This window comes from Ursus americanus, chromosome 2 (assembly GCF_024610735.1).
Source record: "Ursus americanus isolate L20-20 chromosome 2, mUrsAme1.1.p, whole genome shotgun sequence".
NCBI lineage: Eukaryota > Metazoa > Chordata > Mammalia > Carnivora > Ursidae > Ursus > Ursus americanus.
Window position 1 is genome coordinate 101,414,544 of NC_142128.1, and position 20,607 is coordinate 101,435,150.

At 40.6% G+C, this 20,607-nt stretch overlaps 1 protein-coding gene across 8 annotated transcripts in view; it reads left to right on the plus strand.

Moving 5' to 3' along the window:
• AHCTF1 (AT-hook containing transcription factor 1) overlaps positions 1-20,607 on the plus strand; it is a 77,230-nt gene that overhangs the window by 38,489 nt on the left and 18,134 nt on the right. For all 8 annotated transcript variants that reach the window (XM_087859506.1, XM_087859511.1, XM_087859508.1 and 5 more), the window contains 15 exons: positions 1,352-1,442; positions 2,495-2,584; positions 4,592-4,732; positions 5,584-5,688; positions 6,562-6,655; positions 8,222-8,345; positions 8,507-8,563; positions 9,523-9,669; positions 10,192-10,379; positions 15,187-15,331; positions 15,409-15,540; positions 16,428-16,578; positions 17,020-17,170; positions 17,504-17,596; positions 20,303-20,480. In XM_087859506.1, coding sequence (XP_087715632.1) covers positions 1,352-1,442; positions 2,495-2,584; positions 4,592-4,732; positions 5,584-5,688; positions 6,562-6,655; positions 8,222-8,345; positions 8,507-8,563; positions 9,523-9,669; positions 10,192-10,379; positions 15,187-15,331; positions 15,409-15,540; positions 16,428-16,578; positions 17,020-17,170; positions 17,504-17,596; positions 20,303-20,480 — 1,887 coding nt within the window. The remainder of the gene's footprint in view (positions 1-1,351; positions 1,443-2,494; positions 2,585-4,591; positions 4,733-5,583; positions 5,689-6,561; positions 6,656-8,221; positions 8,346-8,506; positions 8,564-9,522; positions 9,670-10,191; positions 10,380-15,186; positions 15,332-15,408; positions 15,541-16,427; positions 16,579-17,019; positions 17,171-17,503; positions 17,597-20,302; positions 20,481-20,607) is intronic.

Genomic DNA, 20,607 nt, shown 5'->3' on the forward strand with positions numbered 1-20,607 from the left:
TGTTCTTATCCCTAAGTGTTCCATAGTTTTGCTCTTTGTGAGTAGAACATTTTTCCTATATTCAATTCTGGATGGTTATTGCTAGTACATAAAAATTCAATTGGTTTTTTGTATATTCACTTAATATCTACTTAACGAAATCAGAATCTCTTAGATTTTCAAAGTGTATAGTCATCAGCAAATACGGGCTTCTTTTTTCTTTTTTCCGTTTTTGTTTATCTTCTCACAGCATTTGGTAGAACCTCTACTAACTGGAAAGACAGTGGTACCAGCGTTCTTGTTTTGTCTCTAATTTTAATGTAAATTGCTCTACTGAGTCTCCATTTTCTTCATTTTGGGGGAGCCTTTATCATATTATGGCCCCTTTATTCCTGTTTGACTCATCTGTTTTTTCATTCGATTCTTTTAAAAAAAAGTATGCCACTCTGATGAATGAAATTCATAGATTTCTTTGATATTCAGTGTGATTTATAATGATTTTAAGTAACAGACGTACTAAGACACAGCTGTATCTTACAGTCACCGGCTTACAGTGTATAATTCAGTGGTTTTTAATAAATCCATGGAATTGTGCATCAATCCCCACGTTCAGTTTGAGAACATTTTTATCACCCCACGAAACCCCCATATTCTCCCCCTAGCCCCCGACTTTTGATAACTACTCCTCTGCTTTGTGTCTTCATAGACTTCTTGTTACTTAGATGCAACTGCGGTTCATGCATCAGTCCCTTGTCCCGTATAATGTCTGTGATAATGTCTGTGTCGGGAGCGTAGCACGGTTCACTTATCCATTCTTTCGTTGATGGGCATTTGGCTCGTTTCCAGTTTGGGGCTATTATGAATAATGTTGTTCCATATATGGTTTTGGTGTGGAGTTGCTGAGTCATGAGGTAACTTAGTGTTTAAGTTTCCCAAAGTGGCTACCATTTTACATTCCCATCATCAGTGTGTGAGGATTCCAGTTACTCCACATTGCCACCAATGCTTGTTACGGTCTGTCTTTGTGTTCATAGCCACCTAGTGAGTCATGATTTTTTAACCCTTTAAATGTTTGTATTTTTTTTTTTTAAGATTTATTTATTTTAGAGTGCGTGTGGGGAGAGGGGCATAGGGAGAACGAATCCTCAAGCAGACTCCCCGCTGAGCAGGGAGCCCCATGTGGGGCTCTATCCCAGGACCCTGAGATCATGACCTGATTCAGAATCAATAGTTGGACGCTTAACTGGTTAAGCCACCGAGGCGCCCCTAAATGTTTGTATTCTTCTAGAACTTACTATCTCTGAGTCTGTGGTCAGATATCCTATATCTTCATTTCTTACTCTTTTTCCTCCTTTTTTAACGTGTGGTTCAGGAGGAACAGTTAGAAGCTATATTGTCAGCAGCGATCCACACAAGTTGCCTGGGACTTTTGACTGGATGTATCAAAAAGTGGACAAAGGAAGGTAAGATTACGGTTTTTAACAAATAAAAAATTTCTTTTGTATTTAAAATTTTTTAAATGATTAATCCGTTTGAGGGGTTTAAACTTTATTTTGTGATAATTGTAGATTCACATTGCTGTTTTAAGACATTGTGTGGAGAGATCCTGTGTACCCTTTTATCACACCCCCCCCCCAAGATCTGATAAGCCTCTGGTACAGTGTATCAGTCAGGACCCATGTTGTCCTTTTTATAGCCACACCTACCTCCCCCTACCCCTAACCCCAGGAGCCACCAGTCTGTTCTCTACGTCTGTAATTTTGTCATTTCAAAAACGTTCAGAAATGAAGTTACACAGTATGTAGCCTTTGGGATTGACTCTTACGCAAAATTTTCTGGGATTCATCCCAGTTGTTACGTATCCTCCTCTTTAAAAACACACTCCACATCCACATTATTTTTGTTGAGTCATTTGAGAATAAGTTGAGGACATCAATGTTTCTTTACTTGTATTTCAGTATTATTTCCAAGAACAAGAACATTCATTACAAAACTACTTTGTACTTATAAAAATCAGAAAAACATTGATACATGCTATTATCTGATCTTTGACCTTATTGGAATCTTATTCATCATGCCTATAATGTCCTTGGAAGCATTTATAGGGATAGGGATTCCAGAATGTAATCCAGGATATGCTTTGTGTTTAGTTTTTATGTCCTTTTAATCTTCTTAACCTCATTTAATTCCTAGGCTTTTATCTTTAAGAAATTGGCATTTTTAAAGATGATAAGCCTGTCATTTTGCACACACAGCCTGCCAGTGTGTGTGTGTTAACCTTTCCTCGTGATTAGATTCAGGTTTCCCAGGTGTCACAGCAGCACTGCATAAAGTTACGCGCTCCTTGCTGTGTTCGCGGGAAGGCTGTGGTCCCAGTTCTTCTCCGTTGGTGTTGATGTGCACATTGCTCACTTGATCATCCTAGTCTCTCTGTCAGGCTTCCCCACTGAAGTTACTAATTTTTTGTTTGTAATTAATAATTGTTTTTTTTTTTTCATTGATATTTACAAATAAGAACAACCAAATTCTGCAGCTAACCTGCGCTTTGTTCTCGAATGGACATGGAATAAAGTAGTTTTTACAAAAGAGGAATTCGACAGACTGTGTAAGTATTATGTTAAAAAATTAACCTCGGTTTATGTTTTAAGGACATGACAATCATTTTTGATTGTTTTGAAGTTGTAAACTTTTTTTTTTAATATTTTATTTGTTTATTTGAGAGAGAGAGAGAGCACAAGCAGGGGGAGCGGCAGGCAGAGGCAGAGGGAGAAGCAGGCTCCCCGCTTAGCAGGGAGCCCCACATGGGGCTCGATCCCAGGACCCTGGGATCATGACCTGAGCTGAAGGCAGACGCTTCACCGACTGAGCCACCAGGCATCCCTGAAGTTGTAAACTCTTTAAAGAAGTTTCAGAAGAAAACCATTTCTTTTAGTTTTGGGGTGGCAAAATTAGTATTATTTTTGTTTGTTTTTAAAGATTTTATTTTTAAGTAATTTCTGTTCCCAGCGTGGGGCTCAAACTCATAACCTCAAGATCAAGAGTCCCAGGCTCCACCACTGAGCCGGTCAGGCGCCCTGACAAAATTATTTTTTGAGCAAGATTTCGCAATAGATTGTTAATCTGTCTACCAAGTTTAAGAGTTACACCGTACCGTTGATCTTAAGAGATTAATTTATGAAGTTTGCTAATGGTGGAGTCAGGGGAGAATGTCAGTTGACCTCAGAAGCTCCCCTACTTACTCATTTTCTACTTAAAATATTTATGACTATGAAAAAGCTGAAGAGGAGGGCAAAAACTCATCACCTCTGTCTTTTACTAACATGTCATTATCAGTCATTCAAAGTCATTTTTCTTCTTGACAGTCTTATTCCTCTGTCGTCCACTTTGAGTTATGAGGTGTCCTATAAATATCAAAAACCCATTATGTGCAATAATAAGTTTCAGGGCATAATATGTGATTGCCCTGTACATGAAAGTAAAATTTAAGTTTATTTAGAAGTATATATTTTTGTTATTTCTATCATTGTGTCAATGATGAATGAATAAATGGACTTTTTAAATAAGTTATCCTTAGAGAATCTACTATGGACATGGGGCTCTATAGCATTTTTAGGCCACACTTAGGAAACTTACAAACATGAAATAATTTTAAATATTTAAGTAACCACTTAGTACAGTGGAAGTCGGAAACAAACACCTGATAATTCAGAGTCAGGGCGAAAAAATGTATTTTTTTGAATGGAAAATATTTTCAGGACTGGTTATGTAATTCACGTAAGAGAAAAAAAAATTGAGATCAGTTCATAAATTGTATGCCTTTGTTACACTTCAAGATAATGTGGTACTTCAGGTTTGAGCCTGGTAACTCACCCATGATTGCTGCCTTGAGTTTCATTACTGATTAATGGACTTTTTAAAAAACCTAAATGTAATTAAAATACAAAGCGTAGTATTTTAAATGTATTGGAAGTAAAGCAAATCATTTGATTTGAGGAAGGATTTCTAATCAAGATATGTTTTCTGGTTTCCAGTTATCCATTAAATATTAATGTGATAAAATCTTACCTAAAAGATGTAACCAGTAGCAACTAAAATACCCATTTTTTCCCCCAAAATGAATTTGTAAAGTCATTGTTGAGTTTAAAATGAAAGGACAACCAAGTCTACACTGAATTGTAGCAGGCTTGCAGTTTTTACAGTAAGTCTTTATCTGAGTCATCATTTTAATGTCTCACTTTTGAAGACTGGAGGTGGAAAGAGTGCTCTTACAAACTACTAACAAAACAACATGGCACATGAAAGCTCTAGTACGAAAGATTTATTTGAGGGAGAAGCATTTAATGAATAGAACTCATTCAGTCTGAAGTTAACTCCATACCCCCTTCCTCTGCTCACTTCGCTTACCTTGTTCTGGATCTTAAAAAACTAGGAATTTGTATTTGTCCCTTCTGGGTTTCTTGAGGTTATTTGCCATTTGAACCTTGTTTTTGTAAATCTCATAATTTATAGTCTCATTCTGTAGCTAATAGGAGTTTGAGAACTCTTGCATTTATGATTTTAATGAATTCAGATTTATTGTGTCAGAACTAATCTAGAATTTTCTCCCGGAAAGGTACACCATTATTTGATGGTTCGTGTCGTTTCATCGACCCACAGACCACACAGGCTCTCCAGCAGTGCCACTTGCTCCTCAGCAACCTTAACTCCGTCTTGAACTGTTTTACCACAGAGGCCCAAGAGATCACGGAGAGAGGTATGCTCTTTGTCTTACGTGAATGAGTTTTTATTTAAGTTTTACTTCAAGAAAGAATAAACCTCCATGTCTTAGATGCGTCATTGTGCAAAGTGCCGAGAGGCCTTTTTTACTGTTTTTTTTTTTTTTTTGAAGATTTTATTTATTTATTTGACAGAGATAGAGACAGGCAGCGAGAGAGGCAACACAAGCAGGGGGAGTGGGAGAGGAAGAAGCAGGCTCATAGCGGAGGAGCCTGATGTGGGGCTCGACCCCGGAACGCCGGGATCACGCCCTGAGCCGAAGGCAGACGCCCAACCGCTGTGCCACCCAGGCGCCCCTACTGTTATTTTTTAAATGGAAAGTACAGGATGTTATTTAGACGGGCCATGAGCCCATGCTTAAACAAGCTTGGGAGATTTGCGGGTTAAACTTGCTGTTAAGGTAGCGTACGTACTTCCAGTAGTTTCAGATTCTTAAATCATAATGTAAGTTTTTATTCACAGAAGTCATTGTAAATGTTTGTCTCCATTTTGCCATTTAAACAAAATAGCCAGTTTCACTTATAAAGGCCCGGTTTGAACAACCTGCATTCATATATTACTGTACTAGTGTGTGTTAATGTCTACATTTGACTTCTGAAACTAGGTAAATGGAAATGTCTGTGAGGGTGGAAGCCTATTTACCTAAAATACCTACTTAGTTACTTATTGTAGCATTTTGGAGGTTATCTGTAGGCTAAGTGTGTTTAAAAATACACATACGCTATTAAAAGTCACCAGACAATTGGATTTTGAGGACTGTGCAGGTGTTGAGTGTTTGCGTGTGCTTGATAAATGGAACGTTGCACAGCTGGTGTTTCATCTTCACAGGCCTCCTGGACCTGCACAAAAAGTGCCTGGTTACCCGGCTCATCTGCCAGTACACGCAGGTGGTGCTCTGGTTCTGCCATTCGGGGCTCTTACCGGAGGGCTTAGGTAAAACGTCGACTCCTCTGTACATATTAATGCAAACATTCTTCAATTGGTGTCATTTGGTGCTTCTCATTGTCAGATTTCCTTTCTTCCACCACCTCTCTCACATCTTGTTCTAGTCTTACGTTCTTTCTCACTGTGTATCTCGAGTGCCCTCCCCATGCCCGATGCACGGGTGTTCCATGCACACATATGGGGCCGAATGACGTAAAAGGAAAGAATATTTAACAAAACATGGCTTCTGAAAAGGGGTTCAACGATATCATCAGCTATAATTTAGATCCATTCAGCTGTGGGTTTTATAATCTCATTTGCTGATCTTTTTCTCCTTAAGAGTTCTTTTAATATGCCTATTAGCCAAGATCATTTGCCATCAGTTGAATTCCTATTTTCATCTGATTATGCCAATACCAAGAATTAGAGAATTTGACTTTTGCTCTGTTTGTGTAGAATGCTTCTAAGGCCTCTAACTTCCTGCATTTCCCGGGCACACATTAGATTCTGTCAAACTTCTGTTTCTGCTTACTTGCTGTTGATCCTACTCTCTTGTTGTTCTCTTTGATTTTTACTTAAATAGTGAATACTGCTTGCTTTCAAATTATCATTTGAAATGAAGGGAGTAGAATCATTTCTGGAAGAGCTTTTCCCAGAGTTCTAAGCCAGCAACCTCGTTTTTACCGACTGTCACGAGGGACTCTTGTTTTTTCATTTGTGTATCTGTTAATAAAGGGATGTGTATTTATTACTTAAATTTAGGAAGCCTGCAGACTAAACATCATGCAATTATAGTAAAATATTAATGTGGATAGCCTTAGGTATTGTTGGGATATTTTGGAAATATTACTGACTTTTTCCCCGACTCTTAAAAAACTCTAGATGATCCTGTGCAGTTGTCCAGGTTGTACTACAACTACCCTGTAATTCAGAACTACTACACCAGTCGTCGACAGAAGTGTGAGCGTCTAGCAAGGTACCTTCCAGAACCTTCCAAAACCTCTTAGAAGTTACTTTTGTAAGAAGTCCTCACTTTATCAGGACAGAATTCATCACGCAATAGAAAGATGAAATGCATGGAATTTTTAAGTAAAGTGGCAGAATTTGTTACCAGCATTATTATTTTAGTTGTAACGTTTGCCTGTTTGCCTTGACCTAACGGTTACATCTTTATTCGATAATTTGAGTGTGGCTACTCAGCATTTCCTAATTAAGAGTAGTTACCACAGCCAATTTATTAGAGAAGATTCTGTCATTTAAGCATATATTTTTCGTGAGGATTCTTATTCAGAAAAAGACTAAAAGCTCCAAATCATCAAAAAACCATGAAACGTACCTAACCAGTTTGGCATTTTACATTCTTTCCATTAACAGTTGCATTTCAGTCCTGTAACCACTGTTTTCTTTGTCTAATTTCCTATATTTCTCCTTTTTAAAATACATGAATGTTAGCCTCATTGGTTCCTTTGAAATAAAGAAGCAGACGTAATAGAAGAAAGAGCAGGGTTCTGCCTCTGGAATTAGATAGTCGTCTTCCTTAGGTAGGAGTGATGCTTGGGGAACGGCGTGCAGCACTGTGAGCAGTCGTTGAGGAATGTGGAAGCCAGGCGTGTTGTCAGAATCACCCAGAAACCAGTACTTCAAAGGCCGTGCTGGCTGTAATTTGGTGTGTGGCCAAGTTTGGGGTCCGGTGCTTTAGGAGAAATAATCTCGGAGACTGAGCACAGACTTCGGAGATTTATTAGGCATATTATGTTTTATTTTATTTATTTGTTTTTTAAAGATTTTGTTAGAGAGAGGGAGAGAGGGAGGGTGCACCAGCAGAGGGAGGAGGAGAGAGAGACTCTAAAGCAGACTCCCTGCTGAATGTGGAGCCCAACTCGGGGCTCAGTCTCACGACTCTCGGATCATGACCCAAGCCAAAATCAAGAGCTGGACGCTTACCCGACTGAGCCACCCAGGCGCCCCTGTTGGGCATATTTTAAAATTCTAGATCTTCACTCAGCTTTCTAATCCTGCTGGTCACTAAGTTGCACAGTCCATGTAAATGGAGATGGAGCGGTGGATGCGGTGCCTGACTCAGTGAAAGCTCGGGAAGGAGGAACTGCCGCCGCCCTGTTGTTAGTAGATGAGGCAAGGGACAGTATCTGCTGACCCCTGTGTAGGCGCTCAGTGATAGGGTTTTGAAGGAATCACTGGGTCAGAAGACTCAGGCGGTGAAAGGGAAATCATAGCTCTTTGAATTTGAACTGCAGGGTGTTTATACTCTTCTGGCTGCCATGCTCTTGGGCGGTTTGCTCTGGATGGTAAAACCAAGCATAGCCTCAGGCATTCGGCGGCTGGACCGTGCTCTCCCCGGGCTTGCTGGTGACCGAGCCTGAGGCCTCTGCAGGGTTCATCTCATTCTTGTTGGTGACTGGACTTCATGGGATGCTAAATGGGGTCCTGTTCTCAACTCTCTTCTCCTTTGGTTTGTGGGGATCACTAAGAGTTTGGAATTAACACGAATAGCGAATAATCCTGAATGTCGCCCTTTTTGCAGAGGGAAGTGGAACCCCGATTGCTTGATGATTGATGAAATGGTGTCTCAGTTAGGAGACGGCGTTGAGAGGTTGTGGAAGCGGGATGAAGGAGGCACGGGAAAATACCCTCCATCTAGTCTGCACGTACGTTCTTGGCCACGCATTCCCCCGTGAAGACCCCACAGGGTTCCGGGGGCCAGGGGGACATGCTGAGTGGTATTCCCGCCCGGCACAGGCTTGGGGAAAACAAGGAGTGTGAATGAATGAACATATAAAACACACTGCATTTTTTATTCCTTTTACAGGCACTGCTTGACATATACCTACTGGACGACGTCACTGAAACCAGCAAACATGCTGTTGTATCCTTTTAAAACACTATCAAATAGTTCATGTATTACCCACATCAGAAAACCTAGCATGCCTAATCCAGTCTCAGTTGCACATTTGCAGTTTTTTTAAAGGAAGGTTAATGCAGGATCTGTTGGTTGGGTTCAGATGGTCTGTGGCAAACCTGAAACTCTGCAGAATTTTGTTTTAGGTTTTTCTAGGGCTAGGGTCCACAGCTCTCCTCAGATTCTCGTGTGTGTATAGGACATCATCAGAGTTACCAACAGCGGCTCTGAAACATTGCTGGCCAAATGGTCTGTCTGAGGTTTTTTTGTGTTTTCTTTGTTTGTTTGTTTGTCAGACAGCAAGCACAAGCAGGGGGAGGGGCAGAGGGAGAGGGCGAAGCGGACTTTGCGCTGAGCAGGAAGCCCAATGCAGGACTTGATCCCAGGACCCTGAGATCATGACCTGAGCTGAAGGCAGACGCTTAACTGACTGAGCCACCCAGGTGTCAAATGGTCTTTCTTAATGAGGTTAAGTTAGGTGTTCAATACGAATACACGATAAGTTAGTTTAATATTACCTTAGGCATCGAGTCTGAGCCCGGTGGTATTTGCAATAATATTTTTGTACTGATGTCAGTTACTTAATTTAAAAATGTGTAGTTCTGTTCGTAATTTATAAGATACGTGATGTGTTTGCTTAAGCTGTTGGATTTTGCTTCATAAATGGAATTTTGTCATAGTTCTGCCTCTTCAGTTTGCTGATGAGCTACTGAGTTCATCTCCTTTGTGGTGGTACTCACTGTTGAGAGTGAACGACTGGCTCGACCTGCGTTTAATCAAACTGCTGGACTTGGGTATCCGTTCTGGCTTTCTGAATCCTAAAACCAGTCTCTTTAAGCCTCTTTGCTGCTGTAGTCTGTTGCTACCTAATATAAGTATGTAGGAGGTTTTCTTCTTGTTATTATCCTTAATCCTCTTTCTTAAAGACCATTTATTTGTTGCTCGATATTATGTATTCCTTCCCAAACAAAGCAGATACTTGCATTGAATCATTTCCCACTGCCTTTGCCATCCCTTGGGGCCAGGTGAAACTTATTCAGGGGTTTTGGCTGATAGACCACAATGACTATGGGGTAAGTTTGTTCACTTGGAATGTAAACTCTCATAAACTGTTAGAATTTCAGAAAGAAGCGTATAGCTGGATTAAATGTGATATTAAAGATATGACACAGTCTACTTTTGGAGTAATTTACCGACTTAGAGCCTTTACCAAGCGCTACCGTAGGCAGTGCGAACACAAAGATGAAACAGTTCAGGACCCCAGGTCCCGTACTGTCTAAAGAAGGAAATAAATAATACACAATTACTAATAGCGCAGACATGGCAGTTGTGAGACGTTTGGTGCGCTGCTATAGAATGCAGGGCTTGGCATTGGTGTGTGACGTCGGTGGCCGAGAGAGACCTCAGAAGAATGGAGCTTTTGATAAGGCTTTTACTTAAAATAAAACATACCATGGATTAAAGCAGATCTTTGCAAGTTATGTGTAGACTGTTGTTTGTGGCTTTAGTGTTGCCTGTCTTTTTAAAGGCTGTCTGCTTTGTCTGAGTGCAGCACGTTATATTTGCATTTAGCAGTTTTCGTGTCCTTTCTGCAGAGTGGCTTGGACCTTCTGTTTCACCCAGCTACCGTGAAACCTGTGTCGTGGCAACATTCAAAGATTATTCAAGCCTTCATGAGTCAGGGTGAGCACAGACAAGCCCTCAGATACATTCAGACAATGAAGCCAACGGTGTCCAGCGGTGATGATGTTACCCTTCACCTCACCGTTTTGCTTTCTAATAAGTAAGTACATGTTTTGAAAATATCGTCAAACTCTTGATCATATATGTTAATAAAGTAGAATTGTTGAAACAGCAATATGTAATATTTTGCTTTGGTTGCATTACATAATATTCTTAGGATTCTTCATCTGTCAACGTGAGGAAAAATGTACAAAACAAAATTATCCTAGAATAGGATGAAGAAGGAGTACCCTTGAGTAAAAGGGGGAACCAAACTGAGCTTCAAAATTTTATCTGTTGCTAATTGGCAGTGTGGACAGTCTCCCACGTGGGCAGCTGAGGCTTGAGTATGCTGACAAGAGCCAAAGATAGGGAGGATGAAGTCCCAATGTTGTAAAGTCAGGTTTCTGTCTTAAACACTTGAACCAGATTGGAGCGGGTCCTATCTTGACATTGCTTCTTTTCTTCCCTTTGCCATATTTTAATGCTCTCTAATCAGCAGGATATATTTCCATTCATGTTATAGCAGTATATATATATTTCTGCAGTTATTTTGTCCTGTATGTGACAGCTAGGACAAGTGAAATGGCATGATTGGAAATGTAGTGGTCTGATTATTGGGTTGTCTTGTTAACCAAATTACTTAGTTGGGGATGTTGTTTGGAGCTAATACTACTTACTAGATAGTAACTGTTTTATTCGACTCACTGTTTTTATTGTCAGTTCTGTTGGTTGGTCTTTTTTATATTTTTAGAAATTGGTTGCTTTACTCACCCCAGATTGTTCGTGAACCAACACCATTTCATTGTCAGTGGTCTGAAAGTTAAGCTTTCTTTGTTCTCATATTTCTGAGAGGAGAGGGTTGAATCTCTAAATTTAAGATAGAAAAGGAGTTCTGTAGTATGGTAATGGGTTGGCTAGACAGGTAGGACACTGCCAGTGTCCTCAAAAGTCATGAATTAGGAAGTGCTTGTTGAAATAACTTGGAGTAGCCACAAGCATTTGGCTAGTTGAGTAAATCTGGAATGAACATAAGAGCAAAACAAAATTTTAAAAAGCTAGCGGTGATTAAAGGTTTACCAGATGGGTTAGGAGTCCCAGTGCTGGGTAGTCAGGCAGCACGTAGACTGTCTTCAGTTGCGTGTACGCTGCTCACTCTACTGACTTGAGGGAGGGGGCACTTGATCGCTGATGCTTACGTCGAAGAAACAGATGTTGGAACCTTGGAAAAACACCTTTGAAAGGTTGCTGGTTTTTCCTCTACGATCCTGTAGTCCTTCGATTCATTCACAACACGTTTCTCTGGTTTGCTAGATCCTCATTCCCTCTCCTTTAGCCATAGGGAACATAAAACTGTTTGCAGTAACTGGAACGTACTGTGTGCCATTTCTAGACCTGACTTGTCTTAAGTAGAGGCTCAGGTATCCAGTCTTGAGAAAAGTAGCGCCATGGAGTGTCCGGTAGAGAACACGCAGAAGCATGACCACGGGACCACCTGAAACGGTGTTTGTTGAGATGATGTGGGTTCAGACTGGTTCAGGCACTGTTCCAGACCACTGCCGTGGAGCGAGTCAGACGGGTCTTGTTTCCGAGAGCACGTGGGAGTTTCGCTTTTGTGGTATGTTTCTGGTGACTCAGGAATGTAGTTCAGCCGGTCTCTGGTCTCTGCTGCTGTATTACCGAGAGCCCCCGTGCGTTCCTTAATGCAGTGACTCACTGCCAGCACCCTCGTCTAGCCTCTTATCAGTTGAACTAGTTTTCTTATTGCTCTTCCCACCATCATGGTTTTCTACCATAGGAAGCAGGAGAGTAGTGGGAATTTGGGGGCTTCCTTATTTTTAATATTTATGTCCATGTTGGCAGTGGAGCAGGCTGTCTCAAAGTCGGAAATAGCTGTGTCTCCTGCTGGGGGGAAACGGAAAACAACATTATCGTTTGCCCTGTGCCTTCAAGTGCACTCTCCTGGTAGATTAATATTTGATAAGTCGTATATAAATCTGTTTTACTCTTACTACTCTATCTGCTCACCTGGGAGTGGACATCGTACTTTAAAGTGGAAAATGTCCGTGGACTGGCGGGCAGAGAATTGGAGGTTTTTTGTTTTTTCAATAGTAGGATATTTATGTGCTTCAAAAAGGTTCAAAAGGATACGCAGTGAATTTCCAGCCTCCCCCGCGGCTTCTCAGTACCCAGTGTTGATAATTTCTGGGGTATCCTGCCTGAGAGGTTGTGCACTTGTGTAAGCCAATGTGTATATGTTTCTTCCCACCCCTACTTTAAACCCTCGCCCCCACTTTTTGAAAAGCACTTGCTAGCATTTAATGACGCTCCCTCCATGTGGCTTCAAGCTGCCAGCTCGCAGTCCCCCCCCCCATCTCCTCAGCGTCTGCTGAAGTTGCCCTTTAGGGTGACAGGCTGGAGCCTTCCCTTCCCCAAAACTTCATAGTAGTGCAGTCACAGCACGTCAGGGACAGGAGTGGCTCCGGGCTCGTTCCTGGCAGCATGTACCCTTCAACACCCCCTCCAGCACACACGTACTTTTAAAATACACACAGCACACTCTATTTCTTGCTGCAGTATGTTTTTTCCCCCAGTTTAATTTGGACTTTGTTTCATAATAGGGCAAAAAGAGCGTCCTTATTTTTGACTGTGGCAGAGTAGTTCCTTGTGATGTGTCCGTATTTACCGAACTAGCTCCCTTTAGTGAACATTTAGATGTTTTCCAGTCTGTTGCCATTTTAACCACTGCCGTGAGTAACCACACGTTTTGCACAGGTGCAGATTTAGGTTGTAAGACAGAGAATCCTAAAAGTGGGATTACTGGGTGAAAGGACATTTGCGGTTGTCACTTTGATAGATCACGGCACACTGTCCTCGTGAGGGTTAGACCACTGTACCTCCATCACGTGTGCCCTGCAGTTGGTGTTTATTCATCTGGTGGGTGAAAGTGGTAAGAGTAATAGGTTTTGTCTCACGATAATAGTAATAAGAATGTGCCTTTTTATAAAGATGCTGTTTCCTGCTTGTGACCTGCCCATTGTTTTTTTGTGTGTTACTGAGGTGATTCTTCCTAACTTGTTAGAGCTCTTTATGTGTTATGAATAATAATCCTGAGATTTTTTTCCCTCTTGTTTGCATTTGTCTTTTTACTTCATTTTAGAATGGATTTTGCTATGCTGAAAATTACGAAATCAGAATTACCAGTATTTTCGTTTGGCTTTTGTGTTTTTTGTTTTTTGTTTTTCACTTCAACATCATTATTTTTTAGTTTTCTCATGGTATCTGCTACCACTTTATGGATTTTATCATTTAGGTTTTGATTGATCTGAAATTTACTTTGGTACAAGCATTTTTAAAAGAAGATTTCAGAGTACAAAAAATAGAATAGTACGGTGAAGGTTCCATACACTGTCCTGTGTCAGATTCAACACATAGCAAGATTGTGTCATAACTACTTCATCTGTACGTTCATATGGTTTTTTTTTTTAATTTATGGTGATATATTCATTTATCCTTTTTATCTGTTTTTTTTATCTACAGAAATGTGCTCATTTTAATACTCCCATATTTTTTATGTAGGAAAAAAATTACCCTTCTAGGACCGTCAGGTTTATAACAACCATACGTACTCTCCTGCCTGTCCTGGTACCGGGTGAAGTACAAGGCAATTTTAGATTTTTAGGCAATACCCTACCCGTAAATGTGGTACTTACCTGGGTTGTTGACCTTTGTAAGTCCTGCAGGATATGTTAAAATAGTTTAGTCCAGAAGCAATAAAATGAATAGCTGGCCCTGCCTGGCCTGTCAGCAGAGGGAGCCCTTTTCTTTCCTGAGGAACTTCATATCCACAGTCTGGGTCAGTGCTGTGAGAGTTTCATTCCATGCATTTTCATGCTGAATTAAATTAATTGGTGTGACTTTGTTCACATATTCTGTGTTTCTTATGTGTATGTTAGTTATTTATTAATAAGTCTTTATGTCGTATTTGTGACTATTTCAGTAACCACAGCTATAGCTTTCTTATGAAGATGTCCATTGAAATCAAAATTGTGTGTTAACTTAGAATTAGATAAATGATGATTTTTTTAAAGAAAATTATTTCCCTGATATTCATATGTACTTGCCATGTTTTTATTCTACCCCCCACTTCAGCCCTGAAAGTTATCAGCCCCTCCAAAAATTCTGACAATTTTGGTGTCTATCTTTCAAGACATTTTGTTATCTAATTAAGTAAATAAGTACATAAACATTTATAGGCTCCGTTTATTGGTTACGTTTTTACAATTATAGTCACTGTCGATACAGTTTGAAGCTTGTTTTTTTTTTTTAACTTAACAGTGTACCGTGAGAAACACTGCTTTGTTTGATGTCTTACTGCCCACAGAAGACAGCATCTCATGGCCCCCACATGGTGTCTGAAACTCCCCAATTTAACCTGTGTTCTCCAGTCAGATCTTGCTTACAGATCAGTCAGAATATTCTTTGAGCTCAGCCCGTTGCCGTGCCATAAGCAGCACGTTGCATCTGTAGGTCTTTGCTCACTTCCCCTTCCATTGCTCTCCTGCTGGGCGTGCTTCCATAAGGGCCCAGTCTTCTCTGCCACACCAGGCAGATTGTTGTCTGCTCCCCAGCCCACGTTCATCCGGGCTCACTCCCGTGTGCCCTCTGCTTTCCTGTCCCACACTCCGGTAACGATCCAGAGCCGCCTCACGCCACGTGTGCTCGTTGAGGTAGCAGACGTCACGATGCTGTGATGAGTGTTCAGGAAAAGCTGGGAGTACTTCGTCACACGCACAGAGTGTCCTTGAAATTCTGTAGGTGGCTCGCTCGTTTCGAACACTTCGGCAGCTTTTCTGACGCTGTTTCAGGTACATGGTGGAGGCCTGGACGTTCCTGCGGCAGCACTCGACCAGTGTGAACGTGGAGCAGCTCCTGACACACACGTACAAAGTCTGCCAGGAGACGGGCCTCATGGAGGACCTGCTGAAGCTGCCTTTCACGGACCTTGAGCAGGTACGGGCGGCCCCGCGCCCAGCCGGCAGGCATGCGGGACAGGTGAGGGGCTGACGAGCGCCTCTGCTTCTTCCTAGGACTGTCTGGTGAGATTCTTGCAGTCTAGCACCAATGTTCGGAACCACGAATTCCTTCTGGTTCACTATCTGCAGCGTGCCAATTACGTCTCCGCCCTGAGGCTCAACCAAACGCTGAAGACCAATTTTTCGGTAGAGTGAAACTTGTTTCGTTATGGGGGACAAGAGAGGAAGAAGTGGTAACGTTGTTGTGCTAGAGTTCCTAGTTCAGTAACCACTGGGTTCTCCGTATCCTCTTGAGCTTGGAGAACCCTTTCCTGATGTTCTCTAGCTCGTTGGGAACAGGGCATTATTACTCACCTGATTCTTTTACATATGCCTTTGTTTTTTTTTTAAGATTTTATTTATTTACTTGAGCATGACTGGGGAGAGGGGCAGAGGGAGGGAGAGAAGCAGGCTCCCCGCTGAGCAGGGAGCCCGATGTGGGGCTCGATCCCAGGACCTGGAATCATCACCTGAGCTGAAGGCAGACGATTCACCGACTGAGCCACCGAGGTGCCCCACATATGCCATTTTTATTTAGATAACTGCCCACAGTCCTGGCAGACTAAGCACGTCACTCAGGGGGACCGAGAGGAAGCAGTAGAGGAGCAGTGGGAGTTACGTAGTGTGGAGAGCGTGGACTTCAGGGCTCAGACGGATTCTTTTTTGTGCTCTGTGCTTGGAACACATCTCTGAGCCTTGGTTCTTCATCAGTGAAGTGACAGTATCTCTTTGTGGAGATGCGCCCAGGTGTGTCTGAGGTGACCTGTTGCCTGACCCATGTAGATGCTTGCTACATGATGACCATTGTTGTTAGTCGTGGAGAAGACTTGAGCTTGGGTGGGGGAGGGGTGGAACTTAAGGATGGTTGAGAACAGATATTGCAGGCAGGTGTGTCTAAGAGGTCCTTGGTTTGGAAGAACGGATATGTAGAGAGAAGATATTCTTAGGTATTGAGAATTGTGTTTTAAATGGTAAATACACAGACATAGTGCTTTTGAAGAGTAAATTTTTACCGATTATGGCATGTTCAATAGAATGATCGTGATCCTCGTTTGCGGGAGAGATCAGAGGTTCGAAACGCTATAGTAGAGCAATATGGGAAAGTCCTTCCCAAAATCCAGCGAAGATTAGCCGTTGAGCAAGCTAAGCCTTACCATCTGTCCACATCACCAGTTCTTCGAGAAGGTAAGATTTGGTTGAAAATGATCATAAAGTACTGGGTGAGAAAGGACATTGAGTGATTACCTCCTGAAAGTATTGTTCTCTTATATTTAGCTCACTTTTGCTTTGACTCATTACTGTGGTGCTCTTTTATTTACTGGGCCACTACTCCCCCCAGATAGAAAAGCTTTCTTGGAGGTTCTTATAGTTGATTTAGCAGTGTAGTACAGAATTAAAAAACTCGTTTTATTTCATTTGGACACTTGCGTCCAACTTTTAGAAAACATTCACAATAATTTTTTCACCACCTTCCAAAAGCCCCAAGTTGTTACATTTCTGCTGAACTAAGTATAACCTGTAACTACTTCTTATCTTGTGAGCCCTGTGTCCCAGTCACTCTTTCATATTCTTCTAGTAAAATCCTGGTGTTAGAGAGGAAATTAAACTGCATTCTTTGTTTTACAGTTTCTAGACCCCAGCCATTGTCCACTGTTACAAAGCAAGCTGCAACAGGGACTGTGTTAACAAGGTCTGCTTTCATTAGTAACGTGTTGTCTAAAATTGGAGAGATTTGGGCATGCACTGAATCTAAAGGTGGCCCCACAGCCCACAAGAGGTATGCTTTTCTTACACCTGTTATGGTCTTGCCGCTTGTTAATCTTGCCTCAATATCGAAGCAGTCATAAACCGTCCAGCCTTGGAGTTTATGAGTCTGTTACAGGAAAAACTCCTTTATGTTGACTATTTTTATTTTAAGAAGAAATTTTTTTTTTTTGGTCTTTAACTTTAAAAGCATTTATTTTTCTTGTTATTTGTAAATAAGCAGAAATGTACAATGTAAAAAACGAAAATCCTCCTCTCCTACCTAATCCCACCTTCTTAAAGCATATTTTAATTTAATACTCTTCGTAACACATACTGAAAAGTTAGGTTTTTATTTTCTTTGTAGCCCTAAAAGAGCATCGTCTCCTCTCCCACATCCGCAAGTGCCTGAGGCATTCGTTGGGACACCAATTTTAAAAGCATCACAAAAAGTTTCTAGGTAAGACTTAGTTAAATCATTTTAAAGTCACAATGTTAGACAATAATTACACTGTTATTTTAGTTATCTTTAAGTGTTACAGTATTTTAAATTCTTGAGTTTTTAATGCTTTTATTCATTTATTTATTCATTTTCTAATTTGGGGAGTAGCATAGTCATTTTAGCACCAGCTGCTGGCCTACTTAGAATTTTGGCTTAATGATTTCAGACTGCTTAGAGAAAAGAAGCAAACTTTGTTTTATTAAAAATGATGTGCAAAGTAAACTGTTTACTTGTTTCTTTTAATATCACTTCCTTATTGATTGATCCCTGAACAAAGGTTATTTTTATAATTCGTAGCTAATCTTGGTCGGCTCCTTAAAAGTTTCTCCTGTACAACAGAGCCCACTAGAATGCCTCCCGTGGCTTCAGATCAGTATTACTTGTTGTACAACTTAAACTGTGGTATTAGAAAAGTAAATAGGCAAAGTTTTGCACCTAAGGTGAAATTTGATTGTATTTCATTTAAGAATATTGGGTAGTTGAAAAACGTGTTCATATCCTCAGTCGTGGAGAACAAACAAGTGTCTCCTAATGTCTGATTCTTTGTCTTTAATAGCGTGCTCATCACGATTGTTACAAATTTCTGATTGTTTACATTTTGTTAAGGACAAAATTACGTTATTTTTGAGAATAAAATGATCTGAATTTATGATAGAGTAAGGTACTCAGAATAAATTAATAATTTACAAACAGTTAGAGCCAAAGCTGTTTAGAGTGGGCATATTTTCAAAGCATGAAAGTGTTTTCTGTCTGGGGGGGGTTTCGATTTAATTAGATTGATGTTGTTTTCCTTTAATTACTAGGAAGATTATTTCAAATAAAAGTCATTATTATTATCATTCTGTTTTCCTAGCAGTAGTTCCAATCTTTTCCCCACAAGTCACTTTTTCTCAGTCCCTTTGTACTTTAATAGATCGGGGGTTCAAGAAGGGAGCAATAATAAAAGTTTTCAGACTCATGACTAATGGCCTAAGGACCTAAAGAAAAAGAAGTATTATGAGAATCCTTCAAAGCTATGATTAACTCAGATGGAAGAAAGTCAATTGAGGTGTGAATATTTATTTTTATAGAAATCATTCCATTCCCTAATTCTGTGTTTCAAACTGGTTTGCCTTAGTGGGTAGTAAGCAGACTTAATGGGTTGTGACTGGCCTTTCAGTGAGACAGCAGAGGTGACGTCTCTGGGCTCTGCGTGTAGTAAGGCTCCGTGCTGTTCTGTGCAGTGCATGTTTGTGTATGTGTATGATCTGAAACGCATCACTAATGTGTATCATGCTCAAAGATTTGTGGAAATCCTAAGATCTGATGCAGTATTTAATATTTTTAAAGAAAATACCATAATCAAAAAAATTCTTTACTTAATCATTATTTTAGTATAACTTAGATATATTAAGTCTTATTAGTATAAGAATTTTGTTTTTACTCAGTAGGTAACCGTGGTTGGACAGGCGCTGCTTTGAGAAGCCATCATTCATAAATCATTGAACGCCTTGCACGTGAATACCAGCACAGTGCAAGGCACTTAACAGAATTCCAATTTGGGATAGTTCAGTATAAAAGTGAGCAAACAAGTTACAAATACAGATTTTGAATACAAATGAGGTAGAGAAGGAAAAGAAGAATTAGGCGAGAGAACAGAGAAACAAATGTTCAGTGGCCTGCTGGGATATTCGTAGTTTGGTGGAAATCTCAAAGCTGTGCTTAGTACAGGATAGCGAGCAGTAAGGATTTAAGGAAATGCTTCCTGTAAATATTTCCTCTGGGCACCAGGCTGGGTCCTAAAGCACCCGTCTGTCACTGTGTTCACCTGCCATCCCAGGTGCGAAGAAGGACAAGGAAGGCTCAGCCGTGCAGAGTTTTTATTCCTGGGCATCGGTACACACTGGGCCTTTCTGTTCATTCTCAGCTGAATCAGAGTCACTGTGAGGAAGTCAAAATGTAGTGTCTGTATTGCTAGGAAATATGACCGTAAACTATTTATTAGGAGATCGCCTATGCAGATGGTCCATCAGAAATTGTAACCTGCAGAGTTCACTTTCAGGTTTAGATTCTTTATCTGTAAATTAAGTTTTTACACTGTTGGGACTGTGCTGCTTTAATACAAGTTATCGATGAGATCAGTTTTATCATTTGCATGAACAATATCCAGGACTATATAGAAAACAGCAGAATCTGGAGATTCCGTTTTGTCACTGACCTCATTAATTTTTAAAAATTAACTTTTTGTGTGTGTTGGTGCTCAGTCTTTTATTGCAATAAAAACCCTAGAGGTAAAGCAAACCAGTATTCATTATGTACGTCACATGTAGATAAAAGGAATTTTTATGTGTTCATAAAAATGAATTATAGCAAATGAATTTATTTTATCAGTGAATATTGGTAAAAGGGAGGGCGGGGGACTAGAGCTCCCCCCCCCCCCCCGTTATCTAGAATTCCTAATTCTCATTTTTACTACTGAATTAATTTTCTGACTTTTTGAAGTAATGGCATTACATTAATATCCTGACTGAATTTATGATTTCATGTGGTTACTATATTTACTAGTGAATATGGAAGTCTGATTAGATGGCATACTAAATTTTTTGGGTTTTTTTTCCCACCATAACTCGACAAGTTAGTTACCTGGGTCTTTCTGTGTCCCATGTGCGTGTACTGTGATTACAGACCGCTGGATTTGGTCGTTCATCCTGTGCGCCAGCCTTGTCAGCGTTTGGGATTTATTCCGCAAACCCCCAAGAGATCTCCGGTATACCTAGCCTCCAGTTCATTGTTCAGAGGATCACATCACAGTCCATCCAGGACTATAGAATTACGTGTACTTGAAACTCCTTTCGTGGTGAAGGTGAGTATTACGTACCTCGAGTTCATGGTGAAGCTAGGAAGTTCTCACTTGTCAAGCAGCAGGGGGAAATAAGCCATCTCTGACTGGTGTCTCTGGGTAATGGACAGCTTGAAGCCTGTTTGGGGGG